At 43.8% G+C, this 22,483-nt stretch overlaps 1 protein-coding gene across 5 annotated transcripts; it reads left to right on the top strand.

Annotated features, from left to right (window-relative positions):
• Nucleotides 1-695: 695 nt before the first annotated feature.
• LOC115180525 (solute carrier organic anion transporter family member 1C1) lies at nucleotides 696-21,344 on the top strand. Of its 5 annotated transcripts, none has more exons than XR_003873099.1 (8): nucleotides 696-919; nucleotides 1,178-1,276; nucleotides 3,477-4,044; nucleotides 4,374-4,472; nucleotides 11,089-11,342; nucleotides 14,984-15,139; nucleotides 19,564-19,683; nucleotides 19,885-21,344. XR_003873099.1 is itself a non-coding variant. In XM_029742680.1 (6 exons), exons 3-6 carry the CDS (start codon nucleotides 3,924-3,926, stop codon nucleotides 15,041-15,043), a joined length of 534 nt encoding a protein of 177 aa, XP_029598540.1. In that variant the 5' UTR covers nucleotides 696-919; nucleotides 1,178-1,276; nucleotides 3,477-3,923; the 3' UTR covers nucleotides 15,044-15,179. The 5 variants fall into 5 exon arrangements, 2 of the variants coding, with proteins under 2 accessions (XP_029598540.1, XP_029598541.1); XR_003873100.1 differs by having other exon boundaries at nucleotides 19,882-21,344; XR_003873101.1 differs by lacking the exons at nucleotides 19,564-19,683; nucleotides 19,885-21,344 and adding an exon at nucleotides 17,541-19,444.
• The last annotated feature ends 1,139 nt before the right edge of the window (nucleotides 21,345-22,483 follow it).

Raw genomic sequence — 22,483 nt, 5'->3', positions numbered from 1 at the left:
ACAATAACATATTCACCTTAAAACAACTAACAGTGCTCTTCCATAAAATGTAATGTTCTTGTTGCTGATGTTTTTCTATTCATGTTGGCATGTTAGTTCATGTTTTTCCATGCTTTTCCATAGACCCGTCAGATCTCTGTAAGGCCCACTAGGTGTTCTAGCTCCCCTGGATGAGAACCATTGTTCCACAGCCTCCTGTCCCATCCTCAGTTGAGGGAGAGCGATATTGTTTGAAACTCTACAACAAAGACCTGGAAGACTTTGAACAGGCATGGTTACACCCTGCCTTAGAAAAGCATTCATGAGTTTCATGAGGGAGGAAAAGGGACCTTAATCACTGCAAGTCTGTAGAAAATTGATACTTTAACTCTACGTGACCTGCTTGTAAAATACACTGTTTTTAGTAGTAGGACTCAAGGAGAGGATTTACAGTGTGTCATGGGTTCTCTCATGATATTCTCTCCATGAGTTCTGTGTGTGTGTGTGTGTGTGTGTGTGTGTGTGTGCGTGCGTGCGTGCGTGCGTGTGTGTTTGTGTGTGATTGTAAATGTGTGAGCATGTTTTTGTTTATGTCTATTTGTTTTGCGTCTGTGCCATAGTGTTCCGTGAACCTTGTGGACTCTGCTCCAGGATTCCTATGATTGGGTCCTACCTCTCTCATGGACACTCACGTTTTTTAGGGGACGACCTGCATGTCGACATGATCAAAGAGTTCACATGAGTGGTGGCCTGCGGGTTACTGATTACTGTAGAATGGATGTTAGAGTTTCAGCCAATCAACATCCAGGATCCAAACTACCTGGGCTATAATGCCTCTTTAAGATAAAGGTTTGCTCTTCAACCGAAGTCCTGTCAGTGAAATCCTCTGCCGCTCTAACACATCTTTCCATCTCCTCGTGGGACCTCTGCTGCTGCACTGGTAAAAACTGGTATATTTGTATTTTTTTAATCAATATACTGTTCCTTGTGCTGGATAGTGTATGTTGTACATAGTATGTTGACTGATTTGATTGATAATTGGTATAATGACTAGAGCAACAGGAGGAGAAAATTATTATGTAATGCTTAACCTGCATAGCAGCACTGACATTTGAGTACCTAAGAAAATGCGATTCTACCGGAAGGTTTTGATAATCACAGTAGTCAACCCCAGATATTGCCGTCTGTCTGCCTGTAGGTCTCCTGGTTCACTCTACATTTACCTGTGTCAACTGCAGAGGTCATCATGAGTGTTGAAACTAAGGCGCCCCGGGAGCCTTGCTGCTCCAAACTGAAGGTCAGTGTTTTAATTCCTCAATTCATCTTCAGGGTATTCAGGGTAGTAAGGACGTATGCCTCCTAGTAGCTGATGAAGAGAAACAGTCAAATTAGATGTACTTGGAAAGAAACATTTGGAACTTTGTGGTCCACACAGAACTTGCAAGGAGAACTTAACTGATGTCTCTTTTAAAAAATACGTATCCTGGAAAGAGAAAAATAAATGTTCAATAAGATTAAATAAGCCTGATTGAAGTACTGGCCAGACAGGCAGAAGCTCGGGAATAGTGCCATTCTCTCGTGGAAGCCTTATGTTCCACATAGGAATGAAGACAACTAAGTAAGTCAAGTATTGACAGGCCGCCTGTGTCATGTAAAAATCTTCCCTGCGTGAAATAGTTCCCAGTTCAATAATTGCATGTGTGTCTCTTTATGTGGATGGCTGAGCTCATGCGGATGTTTCTCTCTCACCCTCCCTTGCCCTTGATTTAGCTATCTAACTAACAAATATATGCACAGTCAATCAAAAACGTAGTGCCAAAAAAATATCTTCTCACATCAACCCTTAGCACTTTGGTGCTCGAGTCCGGGTATTTATATGCTGACCTCATGCCTCAACAAGCTTCTGATTGGTCAGTGTCAATACTCCTTGTCACCATTGATTTGTTACGATGAGCGAAGGGGGGGAAACCAAGAGCGGACTCAGAAGAGGAAGCCGGGATGAATGCACAAAATGTTTTATTTAACACAGAGAAATGGGGAGTGCAGAATCGGGGTAGCTCAGATGAGTTGCAAAAACCAGGAGTGTAGAGTGAGGTTGGAGTTGGCTGAGTAGAACTGGGGAACAGGTCCTGAGGGGAATCCAAGGGAATGGTGGTGAGTGATATCCAGAGCAAGGTGGTTGGTGGTGAGATGTGGAACAGGAAACAGGAACCAAAGACAGAGCGGTAACTGCAAGGAGAGGACAAAAATAGTGTAAGGCAGGAAAACGAGCACAGCAGAGCAAAAGGATCTTGAGAATAGACAAAAGGCTAGAATGATAACTGACTGAGCAGAGATTATGATCTGGCAGAATGGAAGTGGCAGGAATGGGTATATGTAGAGGTCTTGATTTATGGATGAGTTGCAGCTGGTAGGGATCTGCTCTGACTCCAGCACAACTGTCTCCAACCACACAACTAAACAGAGGGAGAGGGAGAGAGAGATAGTGCAGGGAATTAACTGTAGGGCAAGGAGACACCGGATTACCACCAGAGAGCGTAACAGGAGCAGATGTGACATGATTGGCAGATGTGTGAAGCATATGCGCTTGCCCACAGAATAGTTTTCCCGAGTTTGAGGGAATGTGTGAGAGGGAGGAATCCTCAAGAGCTCAGTCATCCACATAAAGAGATACGAGTTAAATTATTGAACTGGCAACATTTTCACGCTGAGGAATTTTACAGGATGACGTCACAATCAGAACAAGATCAGAACGATTGTGAACTATTTCACGCTGGGAAGATTTTTACATGACAGCCTGGCTGTTATATTTGCTGCTGTTGTCTATGGCAAATGGGATGACAGTGATTGGGTAAACGTATTCCATGGACAGCCTCTGACCCAGACCTTTACCGACAGCTCTTTAATTGTTTATTCTCTGTACAGCTCAGGTTCAGTCTTTTAGAAAAAAACACCAATGGCAGATTGACTAACAAAAGAGCAAACAAACTCTTAACTATATCTGAACTGAAGGGACTGAAGGGAAGGGAGGCCAAATAGGCAAAAAGATGATGAAGCAGGAGGGGTGGAGGGGTGGAGGGGAGGGGTGGAGGGGGGGGGCAGATACAAGAGTTACATGTTTTGCTGTGTCATCCAACAGTCAGACCTGTAAAATGAGAAAGCAGTTTTCAACCTAAATATTTGGTTGAAACACAGTGTTTGTATTTATTCAGCCATACATACTAGACACACACATTCACTTATAGATTTATTTGTATTTTTATTTAACGTTTATTTAATAGATTAACAATAGATGCGTACACTGACTGCTATGATGGTCGATAACCTGTTACTTTGTCTGTTATGAATCCATAACTGAAGCGATATGAGCACATGGCTGGAGGACAACACCTTTTCGAAATGGGTCAGAGTCTTGTTGTCCGGGTATTATTAGTTTCTTTAGGATTGTCTTGAACTACAGTAGATGTCCTGTCTAATTAAGATGCGTGGTTTGGCAGGTAATGTTTCGGAGAACGCATGACTCAACCTTCGCCTCTCCCGAGCCCGTTGGGGAGTTGCAGCGATGAGACAAGATCGCAATTCGATATCACAAAATTGGAGAGCAAAAGGGAGTAAAAAATTTAAAAAATTGCCAGAAGTTATTTTTTATAAAGCAGCACTGTGTATTCAAGACCATTTTACCCTTAAGGACAAGAAAGTTGATCCTAATCGTATAAGCCTTTTTTTTCTCAATACTGGTCCTAGGAACCCAAAATGGTGTACTTTTTTGTTTTGGTACTAGCCCTAACACACTTGATTTAAATCAAAGTATTGATGAGTGGATTCGTTGAATCAAGTATCTTATTATTAGGGCAAAAACAAAAATATGCACACCTTTGGGTCCCCAGGATTAAGAAACCGTGTTTTGTGTTCCCACAGCGTGTGAGAAGGAGGCAGGCTCGTCCATGTGGATCTATGTATTTCTGGGTAACATGCTGCGTGGGATTGGAGAGACGCCTGTCATGCCTTTAGGAGTGTCCTATCTGGACGACTACGCCAGAAAGGAGAACACTGCCATCTACCTTGGTTAGTAAAACACTTTTCAGGTGTACCGTATCAACATTGCAAGGTAAACCTCTTTTTGTAGCATTCTGCATCTCTTCAACCTCTTCCATACCACATCGCTCCCGGTTGAAGTTGGTGTAAACCTCGGTTCGAAACAACCTCTTCAGGCATTCATATCAAAATCTGCCATCCTATGAATACCGGTAGCTGATTTAGATGTATCAGCTACAGCAAACCATATGGCAAACGAATATGGCCAAACTACCTAACTTCAGTTAAATCTATTGTCTTTTCTGTTGCTTGCTGCTTGAACTGTATCTGATCAACTCTCTCTGTCTCCTCTGCCTCAGCGTGTTTACAGACTGTTGGCATCCTGGGGCCTGTATTTGGCTTCATGCTTGGCTCCTTCTGTGCCAAGATCTATGTGGACATTGGCTCTGTGGATTTAGGTAACCGACCCTTGAATTAACAAATCATACATTGTCTATTTTATGTGAGCTAGGATGTATTTATATGTACACATCAATAATGTATTTATGGCGGAATATGTGCTACTAATAATCATGTTGCATTTGCCTCATTTTATTAGTTACTAAGTTGTTAATCCATCTATTTTGGTTGAATCTGAAGTTGATTAACTATGATGATGCTAAATCGTGTCAGAGGGTAGTTGTTTGTGTGGTTTGTTTGCAGAACGGTTTGGTCATCTTGGTTTATTGGTCGGGGCTTGTTGGGTGCTGAAGGTCATTTCTAAACATAGAGACATTTAAATCTGTTTGCATTAAGAGAAGAATTATCCTATCTATCTAGAACAGTATATTTTTATCCACACAGCAAATTGGGCAGGGTTAGCTTTTGTTGATTTTTCAATATTTTTATTTATTTTTTATTTCACCTTTATTTAACCAGGTAGGCTAGTTGAGAACAAGTTCTCATTTGCAACTGCGACCTGGCCAAGATAAAGCAAAGCAGTTCGACACATACAACAACCCAGAGTTACACATGGAATAAACAAACACACAATCAATAATGCAGTATAAAAATCTATATACAGCATGTGCAAATGGTAGGATAAGAGAGGTAAGGCAATAAATAGGCCATGGTGGCAAAGTAATTACAATATAGCAATTAAACACTGGAATGGTAGGATGTGCAGAAGATGAATGTGCAAGTTGAAATACTGGGGGGCAAAGGAGCAAGATAAATAAATACAGTATGGGGATGAGGAAGATGGGCTATTTACAGATGAGCTATGTACAGGTGCAGTGATCTGTGAGCTGCTCTGACAGCTGGTGCTTAAAGCTAGTGAGGGAGGTAAGAGTCTCCAGCTTCAGAGATTTTTGCAGTTCGCTCAAGTCATTGGCAGCAGAGAACTGGAAGGAGAGGCAGCCAAAGGAAGAATTGCCTTTGGGGGTATACCTGCCGGAGCGCGTGCTACGGGTGGGTGCTGCTATGGTGACCAGTGAGCTGAGATAAGGCGGGGCTTTACCTAGTAGAGACTTGTAGATGACCTGGAGCCAGTGGGTTTGGCGACAAGTATGAAGCGAGGGCCAGTCAACGAGATCACACAGGTCGCAGTGGTGGGTAGTATATGTGGCTTTGGTGACAAAACGGATGGCACTGTGATAGACTGCATCCAATTTGTTGAGTAGAGTGTTGGAGGCTATTTTGTAAATGACATCGCAGAAGTCGAGGATCTTTAGGATGGTCAGTTTTACGAGGGTATGTTTGGCAGCATGAGTGAAGGATGCTTTGTTGTGAAATAGGAAGCCAATTCTAGATTTAATTTTGGATTGGAGATGTTTAATGTGAGTCTGGCCTCCCACGGGGGGCCAGTAAAAAAAAAAATACATGAAATTAAATGTATGCATTCACTATTGTAAGTCGCTCTGGATAAGAGCGTCTGCTAAATGACTAAAATGTAAATGTAAATGTCTGGAAGGAGAGTTTACAGTCTAACCAGACACCTAGGTATTTATAGTTGTCCACATATTCTAAGTCAGAACAGTCCATAGTAGTGATGCTGGACGGGCGGGCAGGTGCAGGCAGCGATCGGGTGAAGAGCATGCATTTAGTTTTACTTGCATTTAAGAGTAGTTGGAGGCCACGGAAGGAGAGTTGTATGGCATTGAAGCTCATCTGGAGGTTAGTTGACTTCTTATGTAGCGTCCTACCTGGCCAACATCTGGTGAAATTGCAGAGCGCGAAAGTCAAACTACAGTATTATAAATATTTAACTTTCATAAAATCACAAGTGTAATACATCAAAATAAAGCTTAACTTCTGTTAATCCAGCCGCGGTGTCAGATTTCAAAAAGACTTTACGGCGAAAGCAAACCATGTGATTATTTGAGGACAGCGCCCCGCATACAAACACATGAAAAACATATTTCAACCAGGCAGGTGCGACACGAAAGTCAGAAATAGCGATATAAAAAATGCCTTACCTGTGATCTTCTTCTGTTGGCACTCCAAAGGTCCCAGTTACATCACAAATGGTCCTTTTGTTCGATAATGTCCTTCTTTATATCCATAAAAACTCAGTTTAGCTGGCGCACTTCAGTCAATAATCCACTCAGTTTCCCTCCATTAAAATGCATACAAAATGAATCCCAAACATTACTAATAAACTTTTCCAAACAAGTCAAACAACGTTTATAATCAAACCTTAGGTACCCTAATATGTAAATAAATGATAACATTTAAGACGGAGAATCGTTATTGTCTTTACCGGAGAAAAATACCAAAGAACACGCTTTCTTCCACCCGCTTGGAAACACTACAGCCAAAATGGGAGCCACCCAGAAATACTACAATTTCTGGCTCATTTTTCCAAACACCAGCCTGAAACTCTTTCTAAAGACTGTTGACATCTAGTGGAAGCCATAGGAACTGCAATCTGGGTGGACTTGGCCTTATAATTAAAGTGATAGCCATTGTAAATAGAGTTTTAGAAACTCCATCGAAATCGACCAATTATATGCATATCCTAGCTTCTGGGACAGAGTAACAGGCAGTTTACTTTGGGCACGCTTTTCATCCGGACGTCAAAATATTGCCCCCTACCCAAGAGAGGTTAACACAGTGTCCAACAAAGGGCCAGAGGTATACAGAATGGTGTCGTCTGCGTAGAGGTGGATCAAAGAATCACCAGCAGCGAGAGCGACATCATTTATGTATACAGAGAAGTGATGTAATGCAGAACGCCACAGGATGTTTTTGTGCTGGTCAAGAGCAGACAGGTCTGGAGTGAACTAAGGGCTATATCTATTCCTAATTCTACATTTTTTGAATGGAGCATGCTTATTTAAGATGGTGAGGAAGGCACTTTTAAAGAATAACCAGGCATTCTCTACTGACGTGATGAGGTCAATGTCTTTCCAGGATACCCCGGCCAGGTCAATTAGAAAGGCCTGTTCGCAGAAGTGTTTTAGGGAGCGTTTGACAGTGATGAGGGGTGGTCGTTTGACCGCAGACCCATTACGGACTCAGGCAATGAGGCAGTGATCGCTGAGATCTTGGTTGAAAACAGCAGAGGTGTATTTGGAGGGCCAGTTAGTTAGGATGATATATATGAGGGTGCCTGTGTTTATGGATTTGGGGTTGTACCTGGTAGGTTCATTGATAATTTGTGTGAGATTGAGGGCATCAAGCTTAGATTATAGGATGGCCAGGGTGTTAATAAGCATGTCCCAGTTTAGGTCACCTAGCAGCACGAGCTCAGAAGATAGATGGGGGGCAATCAATTCACATATGGTGTCCAGGGCACAGCTGGGGGCAGAGGGTGGTCTATAGCAAGCGGCAACGGTGAGAGACTTGTTTCTGGAAAGGTGAATTATTTTGGTACAGACCTGGATAGTAAGATAGAACTCTGCAGACTCTCTCTGCAGTAGATTGCAACACCGCCCCCTTTAGCAGTTCTATTTTGGCGGAAAATGTTAAAGTTAGGGATGGAAATTTCAGGGTCTTTGGTGGTTTTCCTAAGCCAGGATTCAGACACGGCTACGACATCCGGGTTGGCAGAATGTGCTAAAGCAGTGAATAAAGCAATCTTAGGGAGTAGGCTTCTAATGTTAACATGCATGAAACCAAGGCTTTTACGGTTACAGAAGTCAACAAATGAGAGCACCTGGGGAGTAGGAGTGGAGCTAGGCACTGCAGGTCCTGGATTAACCTCTACATCACCAGAGGAGAAGTAGGATAAGGGTACGGCTAAAGGCTATAAGAACTGGCCGTCTAGCACGTTCGGAACAGAGAGTAAAGGGAGCAGGTTTCTGGGCACGATAGCATAGATTCAAGGCATAATGTACAGACAAAGGTATGGTAGGAAGAGAGTACATTGGAGGTAAACCTAGGCATTGAGTAATGAAGAGAGAGATATAGTCTCTAGAGACGTTTAAAGCAGGTGATGTCATCGCATATGTGGGAGGTGGAACAACATGGTTGGTTAAGGCATATTGAGCAGGGCTATAGGCTCTACAGTGAAATAAGACAGAAATCACTAACCAAGACAGTAATGGACAAGGCATATTGATATTAGGGAGAGGCATGCGTAGCCTAGTGATCGTATGGGTCCAGTGAGTGGTTGGACTGGCTGGGGACACGGCAATTCAGACAGTTAGCAGGCCGGGGCTAGCAAGCTAGCATAAGGGCCTTAGAGGGACGTCGCGATGGGGGAAAGTATGTTTTTCCTCCTCGTGTGGTGATGTCGATAGACCAGTCGTGGAATTAGTAGGGTTCCAAGTAGCAGAGGGGTCCAAGTCCAATTGGCAAAATGGGTATAGTGGTCCAAGAAACGGGCCGATGGATCAGCTAGCAGTCCAATATGCTATAGATAGCTAGCAGGCCGTGGTTAGCAGAATGGGCCTTCAGGGGATGTCGCGCATGAGGGGCCTGTTGGGATCCTCGGTCAGATTATGTCGGTATTCCAGTCGTGAAGGATCGGCGGGGTTCCGTGCCCCGTACCGGCAGTAGAAGGGGTCCGAATATTGTAGCCGAGGAGTGGGCTTCAGGAGTAGCCCAGGATCCCAAGCCAGGAGATGGGTCTGGCATGGGCTAGCCCCAGGCTAGTTGGTGCTTGCTCCGGGACGGAAAAGTTAGCCAGGAGTAGTCAACCCGGGTTGCAGTTAGCTAGCTGCCATGATCCAGATGAAAGGGTTCAGAGTTTGCAGTAGGAATCCGGGGGTATGGAGAGAAAAATAGGTCCGGTACGCTCTGGTTTGAAACGTGTTGTACGAACTGGCGAGAGCTTTCCGAGCTAAAGGTTAGCTGACTGATAGCTGATAGCTGGTAACTAGTTAGCTAGCTAGCTTCAGTTGAGGTATTCCAGTTCGGAGGTAAATAGAAATACTTTAGAAAAAAAACAGATCCACCCCACACTGGGTGAGGCGGGTTGCAGGAGAATATTTTGAAGTTGACGTTTATGAAAAATATTAAAAAGAATGCGAAGAAAAATATATAAAAAGATATATACATGGGACGAGACAAGACAGAGACAAAGACGTCTGACTGCTACGCCATCTTGGATTCCTAATATAACATTTCTAATGTTAATTCAGGAGTTAAATTAACTCTGTAAGAGTTGAATTAACTCTCAGTGGTGTAAAATTACCCCAGTGTTGATGTTAATAACCAGTGTTGAACCAAAACCACACCCATCATTATCATATTTCCTAGCATGATGGGATTTTTAGAATTGTTTGTTTCAATTTCTATATTTTTTAAATGTACATTGATTGATTAATTAACTTTATGCAATGCAAATATAAATAACATGCATTGTTCTAAAGTAATCCAACCTGTTACTTGGACTTATTTCACCCGTTACTGAAATGGTTGTTCAAGTTTAGATGCTTTAGGTAGTGTCATATCTTTGTTTTCGGAACCCTGGCAATCCTGCTGAATGCAGGTTTTGAGTGAAAAACAATTCCAAATGTTGGATATTCTCATACTGGCTGGATTCCAATAGGAATTACACATGACTTGCAAGCCATCATAATGTGACTTGCAGACCTGAAGTGGCCTGTAAACCATGAGTTTCAGGCCACTGTATTAGGGTAAAACTAGGCCTTATGAAATACACTGAGTATACAAATTATTATTTTCATACTGTTGTTTCCATGTTATAGACTGACCAGGTGAATCCAGGTGAACGCTACGATCCCACATTGATGGCACTTGTTAAATCCACTTCAATCAGTGTAAAAGAAGGGTAGGAGACAGGTTAAATAATTATTTTTAAGCCTTAAGACAATTGAGACATGGAGTGTGTATTTGTTCCATTCAGAAGTTGAATGGGCAAGACAAAAGATGTAAGTGCCTTTGAACAGGGTATGGTAGCAGGTGCCAGGCGCACCAGTTTGTGTCAAGAACTGCAATGCTGTTGGGTTATCACGCTGAACAGTTTCCCGTGTGTATCAATAATGGCCACCCAAAAGGACATCCAGCCAACTTGACACAATTGTGGGAAGCATTGGAGTCAACATGGGCCAGCAGTTCTCAATATTAGGAAGGTGTTCTTAATGTTTTGTGCACTCATTATTGTAGTGTCTTAAAGAATTAGATTTTAATGAAAACATATTCGCTTTGGATCTCACTTGGTGATGGCCACAAGACTGAAAATCAATGAACAGCCATGTCTCTGTCACTAACAAATACAGTCATGGGTGGTACCTACTCGAAAGGCACACTGGAAAATATACAAACAAGACTTAACACTAAGCAAAGTGTTAATTTAACACTGAAAAGTGTGGACCCGTATAGACACTGGAACAGTGTTAAATGTAAGAATCGGTGTTTATTCAACTGGAGAATTTGCTGTGTGATAATGATGGTCCTTAGAGAGCTAAGATTACCAGGGATTTCTATAGAGCTAATTGAGCAATGTAGCTGATTCATCACATTTTAAGCATTACTTGATAACACTGATATTGATATTATTGCTATTTCAGATTATAATGGAATATGAATTCAGCAGCCCAGTTAGTTATTTTAAGGCAATGTCTGCTCAACTGACCCTGTTCACCCTCATATTCACTCACATCTGTATATCTCTCCTACCCACAGAGAGCATCTCCATCAACCACAAGGACTCTCGCTGGGTGGGGGCCTGGTGGTTAAGCTTACTGGTATCTGGCTTCCTGATGCTCCTGGCTGGGATTCCATTTTGGTTCCTCCCCAACACTCTGGCTAAGCAGGGCAAGAGCCCCAGCAAAAAGGAACAGGAGGACATACAGGCAAAGAACTCCTCTGACACCCCAGAGGAGGAGCAGGAGCAGGGCAGTTTCCTACCAGAGGACAACACTGAGGAGAATGCTATGGTAGGAGAAAACTTAGGATGGATCAACAGCATTGTAGTTACTCGACAATACTAACCTAATTCACAGAGTGAAAAGAAGGAAGCTTGTACAGAATAAAAATGTTGCAACAAGGCACTAAAGTAATTCTGCAAAAAATGTGGCAAAGCAATTCATTTTTTGTCCTGAATACAAATTATTATGTTTGAGGCAAATCCAATAAAACACATTACTCAAGGACAAACCTAAAACATAAAGCCAAATCTTCACTGTAGTTGCTTACCAATACGACAGTGAATGTTCCTGAGTGGCAAGACTCGGAAACGGTTGTCTAGCAATGATCAACAATCAATTTGAAAGAGTTAAGAATTTTGAAAATAATAGATGGGCAAATGTTGTACAATCCAGGTGTGGAAAGCTCTTAGAGACTTGGCCAGAAAGACTCACAGCTGTAATCACTGCCAAAGAGGCTTCTACAAAGTATTCACTCAGGGGTGTGAATACTTATGTAAATTAGATATTTCTGTATTTAATTTTCAGATAATTTGCAAAAATGCCTACAAACATGTTTTGACGTCGTCATAATGGGGTATTGTGTGTAGATGTGTACAAAAATATAAAATGTCCTTTTTTCAGGACCCTGTCTTTCAAAGATAATTCATACAAATCAAAATAACTTCCCAGATCTTCATTGTAAAGGGTTTAAACACCGTTTCCCATGCTTGTTCAATGAACCATAAACAATTAATGAACATGCACCTGTGTAACGGTCCTTAAGACATTAACAGCTTACAGACTCTAGGCAATTAAGGTCACAGTTATGAAAACTTAGGACACTAAAGAGGCCTTTCTACTGACTCTGAAAAACACTAAGGCAAGTTCATCTGTGTGAACTTGCCTTAGGCATGCTGCAAGGAGGCATGAGGACTGCAGATGTGGCCAGGGCAATGCATTTCAATGTCTGTACTGTGAGACGCCTAAGACAGGGAGACAGGACAGACAGCTGATTGACCTCGCAGTGGCAGACCACGTGTAACAACAACTGTATAGGATCGGTACATCCGAACATCACACCTGCGGGACAAGTACAAGATGGCAACAACAACTGCCCGTGTTACACCAGGTACGCACGTGTTACATCACGTTTTGGCCTGCCATATGAGTTCTGTTATTACTCACAGACACCATTCAAACAGTTTTAGAAACTTTAGAGTGTTTTCTATCCAAATCTACTAATTATATGCATATTCTAGTTTCTGGGCAGGAGTAGTAACCAGATTAAATCGGGTACGTTTTTTATCCAGCCGTGCAAATACTGCCCCCTAGCCCCAACAGGTTAATAACATAAAGAAGATGATCAATATACCCGCTGCATTTTGGTCCACTCCTTACGACGCCCGTGACAGAACCACCCACCAAAGAAGGACCAAGCAGCGGAGGAAGGAGCAGAAGGAGAGCTACTTGGAGTCATGGACATGGGAGGAGATCCTCGATGGAAAGGGACCCTGGAGCCAGGCTGGGGAGTACCAGCGCCCGAAGGAGGAGCTGGAGGAAGCTAAGAGGGAACGGCGGAGGTATGAGGCATTATATCCTCCATTTAAGGAGGAGAGGAGGCAGCCCCCCAAAAAATGGGGGGGGCACACGGGGAGTTGGGGTAAGTCAGGCAATAGACCTGAGCCAACTCCTCGTGCTTATTATGGGGAGCGTTTGGCGTGGAGAGCACCGTGCTATGCGGAAGTGCGCACGGTCTCGCCCATCCGCACGCACAGTCCGGTGCGGTCGATACCAGCCCCCCGCAAGTGCCGTGCTAGAGTGGGCATCCAGCCAGGAAGGAGTATGGCTGCTCAGCATATCTGGCCACCAGTGCATTTCCTAGGTTCAGGCTACCCTGCGCCTACTCTACGCACGGCAGCCATCATTCCTCAGCACAGCCCAGTTCGCCCTGTGCCAGCAATCCGCCCGTGCAGGGCTACAGTGACAACTCAGCCAGGACGGGTTGTGCAGGCTGTGCACCCCAGACCTCCAGTGCGTCTTCAAGACCCAGTGTATCCTGTTCCTGCTCCTCGCATTAGCCCTGTTGTGCGTGTTACTGTTCTGGCGCCTCCAAAGCCAGCCCCACGCATCAGGTCTCTAGTGCGCCTGCCCAGTCCAGTACATCCTGTTCCTGCTATTCGCACTAGCCCTGAGGTGCGTGTCACTAGTCTGGCACCCCCAAAGCCAGCCCCACGCATCAGGTCTCTAGTGCGCCTGCCTAGGCCAGTACGTCCTGTTCCTGCTCCTCGCACTAGCCCTGTGGTGCGGGTTACTAGTCTGGCGCCTCCTAAGCCAGCCACACGCATCAGTCCAGAGCTTCCTGCGACAGTTCCCCGTCCAGAGCTTCCGGCGACAGTTCCCCATCCAGAGCTTCCGGCGACAGTTCCCCGTCCAGTGCTTCCGGCAATGTCCTACAGTCCGGAACCGACAGAGACGGCCCACAGCCCGAGGTCTCCGGCGACGCACCTCAGCCCGAGGTCTCCGGCGACGCACCTCAGCCCAGAGCCTTCAGCAGTGGTCTACAGCCCTGAGCCTTCAGCGGGGGTGGGCAGGTTAGAATGGGGACTAAGGCCAGAGCCAGAGCCACCTCCGTAGTTGGAGGAAGCGAATGACTGATGCATGTTTGGAGCAATACTGGCTGTATCCAAGGCTCAGTCAATCATTCACATAACAACAGAATGCAGAATGCGACTGAAGAGAGAAGAGACAACCAACTTTCTAGTTACAGCATCCGTGCACGCTCTGGAAAGACAGCAGAGAGTGGAAAAGCAGTTTGCCAGATACAGCAGCGCGTCCCCTGAACGATAACGAAGAGGTAGGTGAGAAACCTGACCACGGAGACTGGGGTGAGAAGGTGATGAAGCGTACTTCATGAGCTGTAACCGAAAAACAATGGCATTTGGAAAGTTTGAGGTGAGGGAGCAAGTGTGGTGGAACAATAATTGTTAGCATTGTTAAGTATCTTGCTAGCTGGATGAATTCTCTGTGTTTGCTAGCCAGAGAAATGTTGAGCAACATTATCCAACTTAGCTGATCAAATAATTGAGTTTATGGTGTGAAAATTAGCTGGGTAATGAAGTCAGACAACTAGCTAACAGGAACATTACATCGGATAAGCTGACGTTAGTAAACGAACCAACTCGCTATAGTATTAACTGGTATACGACTTCTTGCCATTCCTCAAGTTATAACGTTAACATAGTTACTTACTGGACCCTGGCAATATGTGTGAAATGTTAAATAGCTAACGACCTAACTACTATCAATGAACCAGCTGTATCACCTCCTTCATGGCCTACCTCCTCCTTCTGCAGTTTGGCACTAAGTTTTACAACGTTCCTACAACGGGTAATTATTACATCTGATTGGTTGGTTGGTGGGTTGATACATTCAATCATTGAGTTCAGTCATTTACATTTAAAAACTAAAGCTTTGATCAGTGGAATATGAGGGAGAGTTAGACCAAAACACACATGGGCTTGTGCCGGGGCTCCCTCTTGTGGGAATATACTGTATGGTTGTTACTGAGCCAGGATTCCTGGGTGTTTTGTCACTGTGCCTATGTCAATGATAGTTCAGCAACAATTATTTAAACATCATTATGATTGGCAGCCATTTTCTCTGTCCCCCAGGTCCCCTGGTGTACGATGGCAGCCTGGTGTCAGAGTGTAACAGAGACTGCTCCCGCTTGAATGGGGAGTGGGACCTTGTGTGTTCAGACAACGGCATCACCAACACCTCCCCCAGCCACAGTCTGCTCCATCTTTACAGGATACGGCAAGAACACGGTACAAATACTATTAAAGTACTGAGTGTACACAACATTCACAGGGATGCTGGCCCATGTTGACTACAATGCTTCCCACAGATGTGTCAAGTTGGCTGTATGTCTTTTGAGTGGTGGACCATTCTTGATACACACGGGAAACTGTTGAGCGTAAAAAACTCAGCAGCGTTGCAGTTCTTGAATATTTTGTCTGCCCATTCACCCTCTGAATGGCACACATACACAATCCATGCCTCAATTGTCTCAAGCCTTACAATATTTTTTAACCTGTCTCCTCTTTATCTACACTGATTTAAGTGGATTTAACAAGTGACATCCGTAAGGGATTATAGTTTTCACCTGGTCAGCATGTGTCATGGATAGAGCAGGTGTTCTTAATGTTTTATACACTCAGTGTAACTCATTGGCACTGAAATAAGTTATTTTCAACCATTAACTGGGGCCTTATCTCCCACCCGGGACGAAGAGGACTAAGTAAGTAATTGCTGATTGGCAATAAAGTATTATTTTTATGTATGGACAAAAATATGGTATGCATTCCTATGTAGAGAAGGTTCTCTCTGGTAGTTGTTCAATATGACTTCAACTTTTACAGGGCACTCTTGTAAAATAGATGTTTAATCTCAATGTGACTCCCTGTTTAAATAAAGGTTAAATAAAATAAAATAAAAAACACAAACACAGGATATAGGGTATCACATGGTATCACACCATTACATACTAGGCCCTACTGCACCATTCCAGCATCTGGGCTTTGATTGACTCAACATGTTTGAGGTGGGGGATCAAGAAATGTGGGGGAAGAGGTGGCTGTCGAATGTATGATTCTGATATGTACAGGTAAGTTCATTGTGTGTGTGTGTGGGGGGGGGGGGTGCGCGCAGATGTATGCGTGTGTCCATGTTTGTGTGCGTACTCTGAGGTGTGTTTGAATATGAATGAGCAGCAGTGTTGTGATGTGTCCTGTCCCGTCCTTGCAGAGTGATCTTCCTTGCAGTGGTGGTTCTAGACCATTTAATCTGGGGGGGCCAAGCTGGGGCCAGTTGTACTGTTAGAGGTGCCAGTTACATTAGACGATATTGTTGTCATATCGTTTTCTTCACTACATTGCAGGCGAAAGACCATGTTCCGCATTGCCACTGTCTAATAACGGATGTAAAAAAAAAAGAAAGATAGCAAAAATGTGTTATGCAAAAATTATTTCATACTCCACATTTAGGGGGCCACAAGGGGTCCAAAATTGTTGTCACAGGGGCACCCAGAACCGCTAGTGCTTCCTTGGCCTCATCACATGTTTCGGTGGCTCCTCCTACTTTTTCATCATCGCAGTCATGACAGTTTAGGAGGGAGGAGGACACAAACACGGGACAGCCCCCACACTCATCGCTACTGATGGAACTTCAGACTCCCCCCAAAACCACTGAACCCCTCAACACACCGAAAGAGATTTAAGGTGCACACCCCTAAAGAGGGAGCCAGAAAAGGATAACTCCCTCCAAACTCACAAGACACAGAGGAGGAGGAACTATCCAACACCCAGGGAGAGAGAACGAGTGACCTCAGTCGAACACAGCCAGAAAGAGGAGGTGGAAGTGGCGTTAGATAGAGGAGAGGAGGAGGTTACCCCAGATGCCATTCCTCCTGCTCATGTGAGCAAGAAAGAGCAGAAGCCTTCTGATCAGCCAATGGGAAGGCAGAGGGAGAGGTCATGGTGATTTACACCCACAGAGAGAAAGACAACCCACACAACCTCTTGGCTGAGATGAACCACACAGAGGTAGAGGCAGAGGGCCTTCAGGGCTAGCCAGTCAGCCTGCCTGCTCTGATCCTCAAGTCAATTGCATTTAAATTGATGTTCATTTAAAGATTTTTATTCAAGAATTGAAAAGTCCCATTTACTTAATGATAATTTTTCACTGTCTGCAACCCTCAAGAACCAGGGTGAGTCTCTTTTGCTGGGCAAACACAACTTGCATATCGTCATAGACTACGCCGAAACGTTAGTCTTTTAACCTTGCTTGAATAAAACAATGCATTTTTTATAGTGAGCAAGAGTTGCGCTTTTTCCTTTTCTATGATGATTAAAGTTTGTTGTTGCACCACAACTCAACGTTGGTTGAGCGCCCTCCGTTTTTTTTGTTGTCAAATATATATGTATTTTTTTTATGAAATCAGTAAATTATTAAAAGCATTAAAATTGGGATGTTTCCCACTTATTTACACAACCTACTCTACACTTGCAAAGTGAACGTTTTTCGAAATGTTCTGATATTAAGTAGTAAACAGAAGAAAAGCAGAATTGAATCCAATTATAATGCAAATAATTTAATGGTCTGTGGTTCAATCCCATTTCTCAAGGTCTGAGGAATAATTAATATTGTTCCTCCTCTTCCTTGTGGCAGGCGCAGCAGCACACTGCCCTCCAAAGCCTGCAAAAAAATCGCCAGACTGCCCTTTTCCTAGCTCTGCATGGAACATCCAGGGTCACATCCTTGGTGACATGTGGGGTGACATCCGGGATGACCACAGCAACATCCTCTTGGAAAGGGAAAAAATAGGGACAGAATGTAAACAAATGCAAACCGTAGGTTCTAAACACTGTCAGTTGAAAGGTTCTACGAAGATGACATGACAAACGGCACCTGTCAGAGTGCTCTCCATAAGTGTTACTCACCTGCTTGGATGTCAGCTGGCAGAGTGGCGAAGACGGCCATCGTGCGAGTCCTTTCTTCAGGTGTGACGTCCATAACCTCCAGGAGGGAAGAGATGGGCTCTGCCTCTGTATTAGTGGTGATGTCCACAACCTCCAGGTGGGAAGAATCCAGATCTGCCTCTGTGTTACAGGTGATGTCCACAACTTCCAGGTGGGAAGATGCCGGGTCTGCCTCTGTGTAAGGGATAATGTCTTGAACCTCCAGGTGGGAAGAAGCCGGGTCTGCCTCTGTGTTAGGGGTGATGTCCACAACCTCCAGGTGGGAGGAAGCCAGGTCTGTGTTAGGGGTGATGTCCACAAAATCCAGGTGGGAAGAAGCCTGGTCTGCCTCTGGGTTAGGGGTGATGTCCACAACCTCCCGGTGGGAAGAAGCCTGGTCTGCCTCTGTGTTAGGGATGATGTCCACAACCTCCAGGTGAAAAGAAGCCGGGTCTGCCTCTGTGTTAGGGGTGATGTCCACAACCTCCAGGTGAAAAGAAGCCGGGTCTGCCTCTGTGTTAGGGATGATGTCCACAACCTCCATGTGGAAAGAAGCCGCGTCTGCCTCTGGATTAGGGGTGACAACAACAATCCTGATGAGCTCTACTACCACAAGGCACCAAGATGTCATCACAACAGGCATCTGTCAGAGTGCTCTCTATTAGTCCTACTCACCTGCTTGGATGTCAGCTGGTAGTGTGGTGGAGATGGCCACCGCAAGGACAGGGGGGACTGGTAAGGTGGCTGCAGGGGGCTGGAAGCAGCTCTGCACCTCGTCCGCCACAAAGGCACAGACAGATCTCATATAAAAAGGGCTCTGGAGGTCATCCGTGGAGAAGGACTGACTGATTCTCCCGAGGATTGACCGCACAGATTCAAAAGCAGCAGCCTGGGAGAAAGGGATGTGAGGGGAAGGAGCCGTTAACATGCTGGAGAGCTTCTCCACTACCGCCGCCACCATGCCCACGGCCATCCCACTTATTAGGATTGGGTGCTCTGAATGGCCTTCCTCTGGCTGAAGCCACAGGGCCAGGAGGAGCCTGGGCACCACCTCCACCACCACCTGGGATGGGCTGAGCAGGTTGCTTCGGGGCTCATTGGACAGCTTGCTCAGAATGCTCCTCACAGCTCTCTCCACGATGGTGTGGACCTTAGGGTCACTGAAATCAACAGAAAGGAGAAGACAAAGCTAAACGATGTGCAATGTGCTCACTGAGAACACTGTCTTAGTCAGTTTCTGCGTAGTTCCAGATGTGTAGATAAATGGATCAAGTCATATGCAGGACAGTACATGGAACTCACATGTCAGCTGGCGAGGTGGGGTGGATGGAGCGGCGAAGCTTGCAGACAGCCTCGTGCTCTATGTCTATCATTTTTAGGCAAGTGTTTACTTCCCAGGCCTGCCGTAGGAAACATGAAGAAACAGGAAGTCCCATTAGTGTAATTTCACAACAGATCTATTCTGCTGTACTAACTAGTTGTTGAAAGGCTAGTAAAGAGCTCACTGACTTGTAGTATGTCTCTAACTCTCAATCTCTTACCAGCCGAGCGAGGTCGTTCCCCTCCTCCAGGGTTTCTTTCCACAGCCTTCAAATAAAACACAGAGCAATTCAACTTTCCTGGGTTCTGATTTTTCTGTTGTTTATTTTACCCACACCTCCTGGAGTAATGCTGGTGTTGGCATGGAATGGCAGTGAAGGTGAGTGCTGACGTGGTACTCACCTCTCCCTTAGGGATTTTTTGCCCTGAGACACCAGCCAGTCGCTCATGTGCTCCGTGGTGACATGGGGCGGGACCTGGCCTTGACTCTGGAGCAGCAGATAGTGGACCATGAGCTTCTTCTGCAAGATCAGGTAAGGTGTGATACCGTGCCACGAAATACCATATGTGCTTTCAGAAGGGCCTCTCGCAACATTTCACAACTGTTCATACCTCACAATATGCAAGTGATATTAAGAACTCTTATGACCAACTTCTCTAAACTGTCTTGAAATAATGTTTGTTTTTGTGGGATGAATCTTACCTGTTTATTGTAATATTTTTCCTCCCAGCAGGCCTGCAGAGTCTGAAAATAAAGGCTGCTTCTACAGAATCCCTTTGAAGAGAATGAAAATAATTATGCTTTGTTATGCACATTATGCACAGGCATTTACAGTATGCTAAAATGAATTTCTCTTAAGATTACCTTTGTGGGACCATAAGTGAACTCTGGAATGCACCAAACCCTATCCATGGTAAGATGGGGAAGAAATGCAGCGTTATAGATATACGGGATGCTCTAGAGATAACAGGAATGACTTAAAGTCGCGAATGATCAATGACTGTGGAGTCGTCCAATATGCTGCACTTAGAATTGAGTTGTAGGCTGTGTTTGGCGCAAAATAGAATGTTTACATTCTATTGCTATGGAGAAATGGAATGTGTAGAACCTGTATAAATGGGTAAGCTTCTATGTCTTTATTTCGTGAAAGATTAAGCTCGTTATTTTGTCATAATGTGTATATGAGGATGTTGGAGCCCGTTCCGATTCATGAGGCGGGTATCCAGGTGCATGTTGCTTAGACCTACTAATCCAACCTTGGCTTACAAGTGAAATTAATTGTTTATATATGCCTATACAAATCTATTGACCACATCTATTTAAAGCATTGATTGTCAATTGAAAATGTGGTTGTTGTGTTATGCTGTTGTGCGCCTGGTGTGTCACTCCCCTTAAGCACTTTATTCCAATATTTCCGAGCTCTGAATTGTAGCTCTGAAAAGGTACACTTTTGCAAAGCTACTCGGTTAAAAATAAGAGTATGAATGACAATAAACGTATGACTTGGATTGTATGCATAATAGTGTAGTAAACAATATCACTCAGCATGGGAACTTTTGGTGTGGGGGAAGTATCCGTTATGTCTCCATGGCGCGTAAAGACCATCACTTCGTTGTCTTGTTGGTAATAGTAAAAATGCATGACAGTGCGCATTGTAATAGTCGAACAGTTGTTTTTCATTTTGTTTCTCACAAACAGATATTTGAGAAGGGAATTTCATACAGTTGTACCTATGACGCACAGACACACTAAAGCTGTACAGTGTAGTTTGAGAAGTCAGTTTAAATTATTTGCCGATCGAAAGATGTAACATTTGAAATGAATGTGGCAGAACAGTTTAGCATAAGGTTCCTGTGGGAGTCTTCTCCTTCAGTCTTTTTGCCTCCTATGCCTCATTTCCCATTACGTGGGATTTTCCCAGTGCCAACTTCACATGAGATGGCCGCTGTCTACTATTATGTGGTGCTGAATGAGAGATCTCGCTATTCCGATTTCGCTGCTGTCCATGGCGCTGAAATATCCAATCTCAGCTATTTGCAAACGTATGACCATCCAAACTTGACCCCACACATACACACACGTTAATGCTAATATCTCACACACTTTTGAACATTGCACAACCTGCAACAAGACACTAAAAGAGCATTTATTTCCAAGTGTGTTTGTGTTTTAATAAAGATGCGAAGAATGAAATCAATGTGTGGATGTTGATTGGACAATGTATAGGTGCTTTACAGAAGCCATTTTGTGGCATTCCCTATAGCGTGAATTTGACTGGAGCATGATCAGATTGCTTTGTTTAAGCCAGAATGGAGATTTGGTCTGAGAAACGATGCCCTATATAGCATGATAGCTGTGAAGAAAAAAAAAGGCAATGTTTAGATGACCCCCTTTCAAAGAGTCGCTCATTTATCACTTTCTTGCAGATATACAGTGCCTTCAGCAAGTGTTCATACCCCTTAACTTATTCCACATTTCGTTTTCTTACAGCCTGAATTCAAAATTGATTAAATTATCATTTTTTATCCTTTCCAGCTACACACAATACCCCATAATGACAAATTGAAAACATGTTTGACATTTTTTCAAATGTATTGAAATTGAAATACAGAAATATCTAATTTACATACGTTTTCACAATACATGTTAGAATCACCTTTGGCAGTGATTAAAGCTTTGAGTCTTTCTGGGTAAGTCTCCAAGAGCTTTGCACACTTGGATTGTACCATATTTGCAATATACAATATATACAGAAGCAGTCAAAAGTTTGGACACACCTACTCTTTCAAGGGTTTTTCTTAATTTATACTATTTTTAACATTGTTTAACAATAGTGAAGACATTAAAACTATGAAATAACACATATGGAATCATGTAGTAACCAAAAAAAGGTTAAAGTAATGACGGACTGCCGTTTCTCTTTGCTTATTTGAGCTGTTCATGCCATAATATGGACTTGGTCTTTAACCAAATAGGGCTATCTTCTGTATACCACCCCTACCTTGTCACAACACAACTGATTGGCTCAAATGCATTAAGAAGGAAAGAAATTCTACAAATTAACTTTTAACAAAGCACACCTGTACATTGAAATTAATTCCAGGTGACTACCTCATGAAGCTGGTTGAGAGAATGCCAAGACTGTGCAAAGCTGTCATCGGGGCAAAGGGTGGCTACTTTGAACAATTTCAAATATCAAATATGTTTTGATTTGTTTAAACAGCATGATCATTACATAGGTGCACCTTGTGCTGGGGGACAATAAAAGGCCTCTCGAAAATGTGCAGTTTTGTCACACAACACAATGCCACAGATGTTTGAAGTTTTGAGGG

Source organism: Salmo trutta, chromosome 40 (assembly GCF_901001165.1).
Source record: "Salmo trutta chromosome 40, fSalTru1.1, whole genome shotgun sequence".
Lineage (NCBI taxonomy): Eukaryota > Metazoa > Chordata > Actinopteri > Salmoniformes > Salmonidae > Salmo > Salmo trutta.
This window is presented reverse-complemented; position numbering and strand designations above follow the sequence as displayed.